The sequence below is a fragment of the Zosterops lateralis genome (genome assembly GCF_965231275.1).
Source record: "Zosterops lateralis genome assembly, chromosome: 30".
NCBI classification, from domain to species: Eukaryota; Metazoa; Chordata; class Aves; order Passeriformes; family Zosteropidae; genus Zosterops; species Zosterops lateralis.
In genome coordinates, this window is record NC_139790.1 from 2,571,904 (window position 1) to 2,583,263 (window position 11,360).

Consider the following 11,360-nt stretch of genomic DNA (forward strand, 5'->3'; position numbering starts at 1 on the left):
TTACAGCCCAAAAAAGGAACAGGAAGATCCAGATTCCCCCAAAATGGGAACAGGAAGATCCAGATTTCCCCAAAAAGCAGCTCCAGCTCTTTCTTGCACAGGCACAGCACACCTGGCTGCAGGTGAGGTGCTTTTACAGCCCAAAAAGGAACAGGAAGATCCAGATTCCCCCAAAAAAGGAACAGGAAGATCCAGATTTCCTCCACAAAAGCAGCTCCAGCTCCTTCCTGCACAGGCACAGCACACCTGGCTGCAGGTGAGGTGCTTTTACAGCCCAAAAGGGAACAGAAGATCCAAATTCCCCCACAAAAGCAGCCCCAGCTCCTCCCTGCACAGGCAGAGCACACCTGGCTGCAGGTGAGGTGCTTTTACAGCCCAAAAAGGAACAGAAAATCCAAATTCCCCCACAAAAGCAGCCCCAGCTCCTCCCTGCACAGGCAGAGCACACCTGGCTGCAGGTGAGGTGCTTTTACAGCCCAAAAAGGAACAGAAGATCCAAATTCCCCCACAAAAGCAGCCCCAGCTCCTCCCTGCACAGGCACAGCACACCTGGCTGCAGGTGAGGTGCTTTTACAGCCCAAAAAGGAACAGAAGATCCAGCTGGGAAAAGGATGATGCCCAGGGAGCCTTTTTGCATAGTAGATGGAGGGGAAGGAACCAGGGGAAGATTGACCTGCTGAGGAGCTGGGGCCCCTCTCTGCTTTGGTGACAGCTCTGTGCTCTCCTCTCTGCTCTGAATTCACCACCAAGGGTGAAAACTCCAGCCTGGACATGTGAAAACAGGATTTTCCTCACCAGCTGTCACTGCCAGTGCTCCTCCAAGCTCGTTTGGAGAGGATTAATTAAAACACATCCAATTTGTGAGCAGGGATGTTCCCATCAGCTTCCACCCCAGCAGAGACCTGAGCACCCCCTGGGGACACCGAGCCACCCCTGGCACTGCCACAGGCTGGAAAATTCACCTGTGAACCTCCACTTGGTTGCTACTGTACAGGAGTAACATCTTCTATCCTAGATTGCAGCTACAGATTTAATAAATAGAATTGCATATATTGTGCTTTGTATAAATTAAAATGCATCCCAAAGTGAGGCAATGCTAAACAATGAAACCATTGAACCCTTTTCCACCCCAAAACCAGCCAGACTCTCTGGTTTCAGCACCAGAGAGAGCTAAAACCTCCCTCACTCTGCTCACAGAGGTCCAAATTCTCTGCTGGTACCTCTGAAAATAAAAATTTCCCTCCCCAAAAGCGGATCAGAAAGTTTACCTAGGCACTACTGCAAATGTGAGGTGGCTACAAATAATCATGACTTGAACTCAGCGAGGGGAGGAGGTGAAGGAAAGTCACGATGGATGTTTGGGTTTCCTGCCCAGCGTGTCCTGGCCCCTTATCTGACACTCTGGGACATGTGCAGGGGGGTCAGCATCTCCTCAAAGATGGCTCCCTTCACGTTGGAGCCCCTCAGGTTGGCTTCCTGGAGGTCACAGCCTGACAGATCACAATTCTGAAAAGGGGGGAAAGGAAAATTATTGTTAATTGACCAGAGACAAAACTCTGCTCCAATTTCCCTTCACTCTGTTTAACTCTGCAGCTGGAGAAAAGCCACTAATCCCTCAAATCACCACCTTTTTGCCCACATTTATGTATTTATGTGTAAAAAATGAAAGGTAACCCACCTCCAGGTCAGTCCCTGCCAGTGTGGCTCCTCTGAGGTTGCAGTTCTTTAGTTTGGCGTTTTTCAGCGTGGCCACCCTGAGGTTGATCCCCGTCATTTGACTGCCCTCCATGTCCACTCCCTTCAGGTTGGCACCTGCAACACACCCAGGGCAGGGAAATCAGCCAGGAATGATCCCCTGGAGCATCCCCAGCACCCGGGGCAGCTGGGAGAGACCAAGGCACAAATGGGAATTTATTAAGTTGGAAGAGGTCAAGGAAGAACTGGGAATTCCATGAACTAGGAGAGGTCAAGGCAGAAAAGGGAATTTAAAAAACTGGGAGAGGTGAAGGCACAACTGGGAATTATGGAAATGGGAGAGATCAAGGCAGAACTGGGAATTTAATGAATTGGAAGAGGTGACGGCAGAACCAGGAATTTAAGGAGCTGGGAGAGATCAAGGCAGAACTGGAAATTCAGTGAGTTGGAAGAGGTGAAGGAAGAACTGGGAACTCTATGAACTGGGAGAGATCAAGGCAGAACTGGGAATTTAAGGAACTAGGAGAGGTGAAGGTAGAACTGGGAATTCTATGAACTGGGAGAAGTGAAGGCAGAACTGGGAATTTAAAGAGCTGGGAGAGGTCAAGGCAGAACTGGGAATTCCATGAACTAGGAGAGGTCAATGTAGAACTGGGAATTTAATGAGCTGACAGAGATCAAGGCAGAACTGGGAATTTAATGAGCTGGGAGAGGTGAAGTCAGAACTGGGAATTTATAGAACTGATAAGAGGTGAAGGCAGAACTGGAAATTTAAAGAACTGGGAGAGATCAAGGCAGAACTGGGAATTTATTGATTATTTGGCAGAACCAGTCCAGAGTTGTGGCCTCCTCCACATGGACTATACAAACACAGCTCAGCTTTTGCCACATCAATCCACAGGCACAGGGCTGTTTTCAGAGAATTATTAACAGGCAAAAATCTCACCTTCCAAATTAGCTTTAAGGCCTGATGGGTCTTCAAAGTTGCAGCCTTTGAGGGACGCCCCCTCTGCGTTGGAACACAACATCTTCACCCCCTGCAGGTTTGCACACTGCAGAGACAGGAGGAAATAAACACCAAAAACCAGCAGGACACGGATTTAAATCTGCATTACAAGTGAACTCCCCAAAGCACAACTCACTCTTCTGTCACTGTGAGGAATAACCACAGAAAAAACTGAGAAACTGATTTTTCTTTTGTTCCAATCTCTGTTTTTTGAGAGATTACAACTGAACCCCCCAAAGCACAACCCCCTGTCACTATGAGGAAATGGGGAAACACTGAAACAACCACAGAAAACATTGGAAAAATGATTTCTTTTTGTTCTAATCCCTGTTTTTTGAGAGATTACAACTGAACCTCTCAAAGCACGACCCCCTTGTTACTGTAAGGAAATGTGGGAATGCTGAAACAAAGACAGGAAAAATTGGGAAAATTATTTTTTTGTTCCAATCCCATTTTTTTGAGAGATTACAACTGAACCCCCAAAGCACAACCCTCCTTTCACTGTGAGGAACAACCACAGAAAACACTGAGAAACAATTTTTTTTTGTTCCAATCCCTGTTTTTTCAGAGATTACAACTGAACCCCCAAAGCACAAATCCCTGTCACTGTAAGGAAATGGAACAACCACAGAAAACATTGAGAAACTGATTTTTTTTGTTGTTCCAATCCCTGTTTTTTGAGATTACAACCCCCCAAAGCACAACTCCCCTGTCACTGTGACGAAATACAGAAATGCTGAAACAACCACAGAAAAAAATGGGAAACTCATGTTTTTTTTGTTCCAATCCCTGCTTTTTCAGAGATTACAACTGAACCCCCCAAAGCACAACGTCCCTGTCACTGTAAGGAAATGGAACAATCACAGAAAACACCAGGAAAATGATCTTTTTTTTTGTTCCAATCCCTGTTTTTTGAGATTACAACCCCCCAAAGCACAACTCCCCTGTCACTGTGACGAAATATAGAAATGCTGAAACAATCACAGAAAAAAATGGGAAACTGATATTTTTTTGGTTCCAATCCCATTTTTTTGAGAGATTACAACTGAACCCCCAAAGCACAACGTCCCTGTCACTGTAAGGAAATGGAACAACCACAAAAAACACCGGGAAAATGATCTTTTTTTTTGTTCCAATCCCTGTTTTTTGAGATATTACAACCCCCCAAAGCACAACTCCCCTGTCATTGCGACGAAACGTGGGAACACTGAAACAACCACAGAAAAAATTGGAAAACTGTTATTTTTTTGTCCCAATGCCTGTTTTTTGAGGCAAAGGCAGGGTGCAGTGTCCTTACATCCAGCACAGAGCCAGAGAGGTCAGCTCTCTCCAGGTTGGCACAGCACAGGTTGGCGTGGGCCAGGTTGCAGCGGCTCAGATTTGCCATCTTGAAGTTGATGTAACGAAGGTCCAGGCGGGAAAGGTCGGCCCCACTGAAATTCAGACCCTGGAAAAAAACAGTGAACAGCCCCAAAATGGTCACAGGAGGGAAAAAGGGAGGGCTGGATAGAAAAGAATTAAAAGAAACATGGCTGGGTAGTTGTGTGTGTAAATCTAGATGGATAAACAGATGTGCTGGAATGTTTTCAGTGCCTTTAAGGGGCTGATAAAATGATGGGAAAGGTTTTTTATATGGACAGAGTGCAATGGATTTGGAGATCAGGTTTAGGTGGGATATTGGCAAGAAATTCCTCTTTGTGAGGGTGGGGAGGGGCTGGGATGGAATTCTCAGATTTGCTGTGGCTGCCCCTGGATCCCTGGAATGTCCAAGGCCAGGCTGGGATAACCTGGGACAGTGGGAGGTGTCCCTGCCCATGGCAGGGGTGACACTGGATGGGATTTAAATTCCCTTCCAACCCAAACCATTCCATGAGAGCTGGAAAGGGACTGGGGACAAGGGATGGAGGGACAGGACACAGGGAATGGCTTCACACTGACAGAGGGCAGGGATGGATGGGAATTTGGGGAGGAATTCCTGGCTGGGAGGGCTGGGACGGGATTCCCAGATTTGCTGTGGCTGCCCCTGGATCCCTGGCAGTGCCCAAGGCCAGGCTGGGATAACCTGGGACAGTGGGAGGTGTCCCTGCCCATGGCAGATTGGAACAGGATTATCCTTAAGGTCCCTTCCAACCTTTTTTTGCTTTTAGTTAGTTTGTCTAGCTGAAGCAAAGAAGCTTCCCTGGACTGTGTTTTTTTCCCCTCTTTTTCTTGTGACTGTTTAAATTCCATGGTTCTATATAAACAAACACTCCCAAGATCATTTCTTCTATTCCACACCACCACGAAATATAAATGCAAACCTCTCAAGACTTAAATATTTCCTGAAAACAGGCTGTGGTTTTAACCTGTGAGAGGGCAGGGCTGGCTCAGATGTTGAGAAGCAATCCCTGGAGGTTTTTTTGGGAGGCCAAAGGCTGAGCTCCCTCACCTGGCAGCGCAGCTCGGACTTGGTGGGTGTCGCCAGCAGGAACCGCACAAACTCCTTCCGAGAGATGGGAGAGTGATCCTCGGCCGGCTGCGAGTTCTGGGGAGAGAGCAGGACAGCAGTGAATTAATTCCACATTCCCTGGAATTCTGGGGAGAGGAAAGAGCAGGGACAGCAACAAATGACTCCTTCCCTGGAAATTCTGGGAACAGGAGAGAGCAGGGACAGCCCTGAGCAACACCTGCCCTGGGAGAGCAGGAACAGCAATAAACATTTCCTGGGAAAGCAGCGACAGCAATGAATTCCACATTCCCTGGGAGTTCTGGGGACAGGAGAGAACAGGGACAGCAATAAATGACACATTCCCTGGAGTTCTGGGGACAGGAGAGAACAGGGACAGCCCTAAGTTCCACATTTCCTGGGAGTTCTGGGGAGAGAACAGGGACAGCAATAAGTGACACCTCCCCTGGAATTCTGGGGACAGAGCAGGGACAGCTCTGAGCTACACCTGCCCTGGGAGAGCAGGGGACAGCTCTGAATTCCACATTCCCTGGGAGTTCTGGGGACAGGAGAGAGCAGGGACAGCAATAAATGACACGTTCCCTGAAATTCTGGGGACAGGAGAGAACAGGGACAGCCATAAATTACACCTTCCCTGGGATTCTGGGGACAGAACAGGGACAGCAATAAATTAATTCCACATTCCCTGGGAGAGAGCAGGGACAGCCCTGAATTCCACATTCCCTGGGAATTCTGGGGAGAGAACAGGGACAGCCCTGAGCTACACATTCCCTGGGAATTCCAGGGACAACCCTAAGCTACACCTGCCCTGGGAGAGCAGGGGACAGCACTGAGTTCCACATTTCCTGGGAATTCTGGGGAGAGGAGAGAGCAGGGACAGCTCTGAGTTACACCTGCCCTGGGAGAGCAGGGGACAGCAATGAATTAATTCCACATTCCCTGGGAAAGAACGGAGACAGCTCTGAATTCCACATTCCCTGGGAATTCTGGGGAGAGGAGAGAACAGGGACAGCCCTGAGTTCCATATTCCCATGGAGAGCATGGGGACAGCAATAAACATTTCCTGGGAAAGCAGGGACAGCACTGAATTACACATTCCCTGGGAATTCTGGGGCCAGCAAGAAATTATTCATTCCCTGGGAATTCCCTGAGTTCCACATTCCCTGGAAGAGCAGGGACAGCAGTAAATTCCACATTCCCTGGGAATTCTGGGTTCACCAATAAATTCCACATTCCCTGGGAATTCTGGGTTCACCAATAAATGACACATTCCCTGGGAATTCTGGGTTCACCAATAAATGACACATTCCCTGGGAATTCTGGGTTCACCAATAAATGACACATTCCCTGGGAAAGCAGGACGAGCACCCAGGCCTTACACAGATCAAATGTACCTTAATAGCAACTTCCAGGTGTTCAATGAGGGAGTCGATCCCAAAAAACCTGGCTTCCTCCAAAACCCCTAGAAACAAAGCAGGGCTGGTTATTGCAGGGAATTGCTGAGGCAGAGAGCAGCTCCCTCCTCTCCCCTGACTGGAGAACACACACACATTATACTGGAGGTAACTGGGAGGAAACAGAGGAAAAGTTTGCTTGCAGCTAAAAGGAAAAACACAACTCACAACATTAGGTTAAAGAGATCAACTCCAGAATTGCAGATATTAATCCAGAATGGATTTTTTTTAAATGCTCCAAAGAGAAAGAAATAAACAACCAACCAAACCTATCCTCATTATAAAGCAAACACACAGAGCTGCACTGCTGAGAACAAATCCACCAAAAAAAGGGGGAAAAACTCCCAACCATGGGGGGAAATGAGCACACAAAGCTTCCCCCCTCTGGCTTTATGAATTCCAAGGAGGAATAATTGAGATTTCAGACAGGTAATACCTACCTAGCAAATTAATGCCATCATTTACAATGAGCTGTCCGTGACGCAAATAGTTCAAAATGGGCTCAAAATACTCGGGACTGCGGTCAATGAGGAAAGCTCCTCTAGGATCTTGCTTATTCCCCCAAGCATCTGTTTCCACAACATATATATATATTAAAATTACTTTTGATGTAGTGATAAAAGAGTATTTGCTTCAGTTTTTAGAGATTTTTTTTTTTGTTTTAATTACCGAAGGGGATTTGGAATAGCAAATATTCCACTCGGAGAGTGAAGGAAGGAAAAGAAGAGTGGGGAGGGAGAAAAAAAAAATCAGCTTAAAATGAATTTGTTCCTACTCTGAATAACTGAGTTTTTTAAAACATACAAAAGAATCATGGCCAGGATAAAAGCAGCACTAAATTTATTTAGTCTGATTGTCTCCCCGTGCTGAGTTTGCTCATTGGCTCTGCTGGCAAAACTGAGGGAGATGCAACAACAAGATGAAAAACCTCAAACCAAATAAACAAAACAAAACAAAATAAAGGACCTAAACTACTCACAGTGGATGGGAGGTGTATTTACAGTTTGTGAGATGATCAACATTAGGTGGTGAGATGATAAACAGAGAGAAATAAAACTATTAACAAATAATTCTCTTTTCTGCCCTGGCACTTGAACATACTTTGGATATTTTAATTTATGAACAAGAGCCTCAGCCTGACAGTGATTTTTGCCTACTTTGCCCATTTATTACTCAAAAACAATGAAGTTTATCTCAGTGTACTCACCTTTATCTTTGAACATGTGTGCCAACATACTGTCAGGCTCTTTGTTAACCAAAGTGCTCCTGGAAAACAAAACCAGCCCAACTTTACTTTCCCTTCACCTGTAAATGTTTAAAAATTAATTTCTTGCCAAAATGTGGCAGCAAATACAAAACACAGAGAGAGCTGCAGGAGTCAAAGACCTTTTTAAGGTGTTTTGCTTTAGTGAAATGAAGTTTTGGAAGGTTTTGAAGACCATTTTTACCGGGTGGTGGTGAAATATCTGCCTCCCACATTGAGGGTCAGCCAGTCTGTGTGGGAGCCTGTCAGCTCCTCCTGAGCTCTCCCATCAGTCTGAGGATCTGCAAAGGAGAAATAAAGTCATTATTGGGAAAAATTGTGAATATTCTTTAATTATAAAGAGGTATCTTCTGAAAACACCATAAAATAAATACAAATATCCAAATCTTTAGTTTGTATGAAAGCAAAATAAACTGTAGTTAATGAAAGATTAAATGTAAGAATTACAGACTCACCAATGAAGGGCTCCCCTTCACAGACAAACAAAACATCATCATCCCTGACACAGGAAGGAAGAGAAAAAAGAAGGTTAATCATAATTTATTCTTCTTCTAATTGACATTGCAACCTCTCCTGATTACTTTCAGATAAATTATAACCAGTGGCCATTAGCTGGAACTTCTGTATCTGATTTTTTTATCTGTATTTTGTAGGTTCTACTGGATTGGAATGGGTTGACTTGACCAGAGATTTTATCTGCAGCAGCCAGGTAGGAACCATTTGTGTAATCAATTAATTCTTCCAAAACAGCTGCTTTTCTCCCCAGTCTGGGGCTATTCTGTGAAGCCAAAGCAGTGACAGAATTTATTTCTTTTACAGAAAACCCTCCCATTGCAGGTCTGACTGGAATAGTGGGGATTTCATGGCACAAACACTGCCCTGGGAGGAGCTGAAAAGGCCTCAGACACAGCTTGGATCAACCTCTGAATTAATAAATGGTTTGAAATTAAAAAGAAGTTAAAAAGATGTGAAAGGACCTTTGGGCATCCTGGCTGGAAATGATCACATCTGATTTTTAGGGTATTGATTATGGAGGATTAATTAACAAGTTATTCTCTTGATCCACAGCCCTGATTTGTATTTTCCTGGCTGCTCCTCATCGAAGGAGGATTAATTAACAGGTTATTCTCTTAATCCACAGCCCTGATTTGCCTTTTCCTGGCTCTTCCTCACCTGATCACAGCAATATCAACAAAGGAGGATTAATTAATAAATTATTCTCTTAATGCAGAGCCCTGATTTGCCTTTTCCAGGCTGTTCCTCACCTGATCACAGCAATATCATCGAGGGAGGATTAATTAACAGGTTATTCTGTTAATACAGAGCCCTGATTTGTGTTTTCCTGGCTGCTCCTCATCGAAGGGGGATTAATTAACAAGTTATTCTCTTAACCCACAGTCCTGATTTGCCTTTTCCTGCCTGCTCCTCACCTGATCACAGCAATATCATCGAGGGAGGATTAATTAATAGATTATTCTCTTAATACAGAGCCCTGATTTCCCTTTTCCAGGCTGTTCCTCACCTGATCACAGCAATATCATGGAAGGGAGGATTAATTAACAAGTTATTCTCCTAATGCAGAGTCCTGATTTGCCTTTTCCTGGCTGCTCCTCATTGAAGGGGGATTAATTAACAAGTTATTCTCTTAACCCACAGTCCTGATTTACCTTTTCCTGGTTGCTCCTCACACGATCAAACCAACATCATGGAAGGAGGATTAATTAACAGGTTAATCTCTTACTCCACAGCCCTGGTTTGTCTTTTCCTGGCTGCCCCTCACCTGATGAGGGCAATATCATCGATGAGCCCTCCTTTCCCGTTGTAGACACTGGTGGCTTTGATCCCCAGCTTGTTGCTGGCCACGGAGAGCAGATCTGAGAGAGTCCCATACACAGCCACCACCTGGGGAGGAGACAACACAGCAGTTTGTATTTGGTTTTTTTTGTGAACAAAAATAAATCCATGCATGAAAAAACAAGTTTCACTCTTTAAAAAAAAATATTATAAGTTTAATGAGAATTAAAAATAGATAATTAGGTTTTTTTTGGCCGAGAGTGCCTGGCATAAAGTCCAGCCAGCAGCAAACCTTTCACTCCTTTAGACTTGGATATTTAAGGATTAAATCCTTTCAATCATCTTATCTGGTAGATTTATTTGTGGGTGGCTCCACTTTGCCTCATAACATGGGTCTCATAGTTTATTTTTTTTTTTTCTTGAGGTTTTTGGTTGCTTTCATTTTGATTAAAAAAACCCAGAAATTTTTATGCAGGGTTATAAGGTGATGACCCTCCCCTATACTTTTTGGTTTGATCAGTTTAGATGTTACAAAGAAGAAAAAAAACACTCAGTCTTTTTACAATTTACACCATGTCACAATCAGAAAATCCATTCATCACTTTTCTAAACTCTATTAATAAAAGATAATACAGTACAATTATAAATTTCTCTTTTCTAGACTCTATTAATGAAAGATAATACAGTACAATGATAGTATTCATTCTAATATTTGTGAAAAACCAACTTTATAATGTACATTTATAACACATGGAACTCCCAAAGTTCTGCCACTTCAGGTTCATCAGGAGGAGCAAAATCCATCTGCATCTTGACTAAGAAACGAGTGAAAAGACACAATTTTGGTGCTGGAACAAAAAACCAGAGTGACTTTTGCACAACTCCCACCAAAACTCACAGTGAGGGGACAGATGTTGGTGCTGTAAGAACATAATTCTTTATTTCTCTAAAGAAATCTTGCTGTTTATTCTGTTCCAAGCCTCTCCCAAAGGTATTTTCCTCCCTAAAACCAGGGGTTAAAGGACAGAACTGTCTGCACTGAGGACGGGGATGGGAAAATGAGGATCACAGACACAGTTCAGTGGAGCTGCAAAGGTGAAATGTGCTCACACCAACTCCTGCACTCCAGGCCCGGCTGGAAATAGCGGGATCACGGCCAGAATTAATAAATAACACATTAAAGCACAGTCACGTCAATGTCTACACTCAGAAGGTGGATGGAAAAACATCACAATCACCGCGGGCTCTGTGGAGCTGCATCCCCAGGCCTTTTCCTCTGCTGGACAAGCACCGCTCAGGCCTAAAAACCGCTGTTTTCAGCCTCGAGACCATTTTAGCGACGTTTTAAACAATTATTCCCCAGGTAACCCCCCAGCAGGGTGAACCTCCCCCTCAGAGCTCATCCCACAGAGCCGAGCCGGACGCGCCTCCCTCAAAGCGCTTCCAGCCGCCACACATCCCCGCCTGTCGCGATTCCCTCCCTGAGCAGCTCGGGGGGACCCCGCGGCCCTCAGGCCCGGCTGTCCGGGGTGTTTCGGGCCCGGTGGGAGCGGGGGGTCCGGCCCGGGCCCGGCCTCACCTTCCCGTTGCGGGCGCTGCCGTTGACGAACAGCGTCACCCGCCTCATGCTGCGCCCGCCGCCGCGCCGACACCCGGAAGGGGCGGGCGCCTGACGGGCGGCCCCCGCGGCCAATCAGCGCC

The 11,360-nt window shown here is 45.4% G+C and overlaps 1 protein-coding gene across 1 annotated transcript; it reads right to left on the reverse strand.

Annotated features, from left to right (window-relative positions):
* Positions 1–455: 455 nt before the first annotated feature.
* Positions 456–11,322, reverse strand: KCTD9 (potassium channel tetramerization domain containing 9). Its single transcript, XM_083880335.1, has 12 exons — positions 11,239–11,322; positions 9,646–9,767; positions 8,321–8,364; positions 8,050–8,146; positions 7,809–7,867; positions 7,042–7,170; positions 6,542–6,609; positions 5,130–5,225; positions 3,999–4,148; positions 2,642–2,747; positions 1,679–1,812; positions 456–1,506 (listed from the first exon to the last, which is right to left on the reverse strand). Exons 1-12 carry the CDS (start codon positions 11,284–11,286, stop codon positions 1,390–1,392), a joined length of 1,170 nt encoding a protein of 389 aa, XP_083736461.1. The 5' UTR covers positions 11,287–11,322; the 3' UTR covers positions 456–1,389.
* Positions 11,323–11,360: the final 38 nt, after the last annotated feature.

Coding starts and splice junctions, on each gene's coding strand:
- KCTD9 (XM_083880335.1), bottom strand. CDS start 11,286: ATGAGGCGGGTGACGCTGTTCGTCAACGGCAGCGCCCGCAACGGGAAG. Junction 8,365..9,645: donor GATGATATTGCCCTCATCAG/GTGAGGGGCAGC, acceptor TTCCTGTGTCAG/GGATGATGATGTTTTGTTTG. Junction 1,813..2,641: donor CCTTAAAGCTAATTTGGAAG/GTGAGATTTTTG, acceptor GGTGTGTTGCAG/GTGCCAACCTGAAGGGAGTG.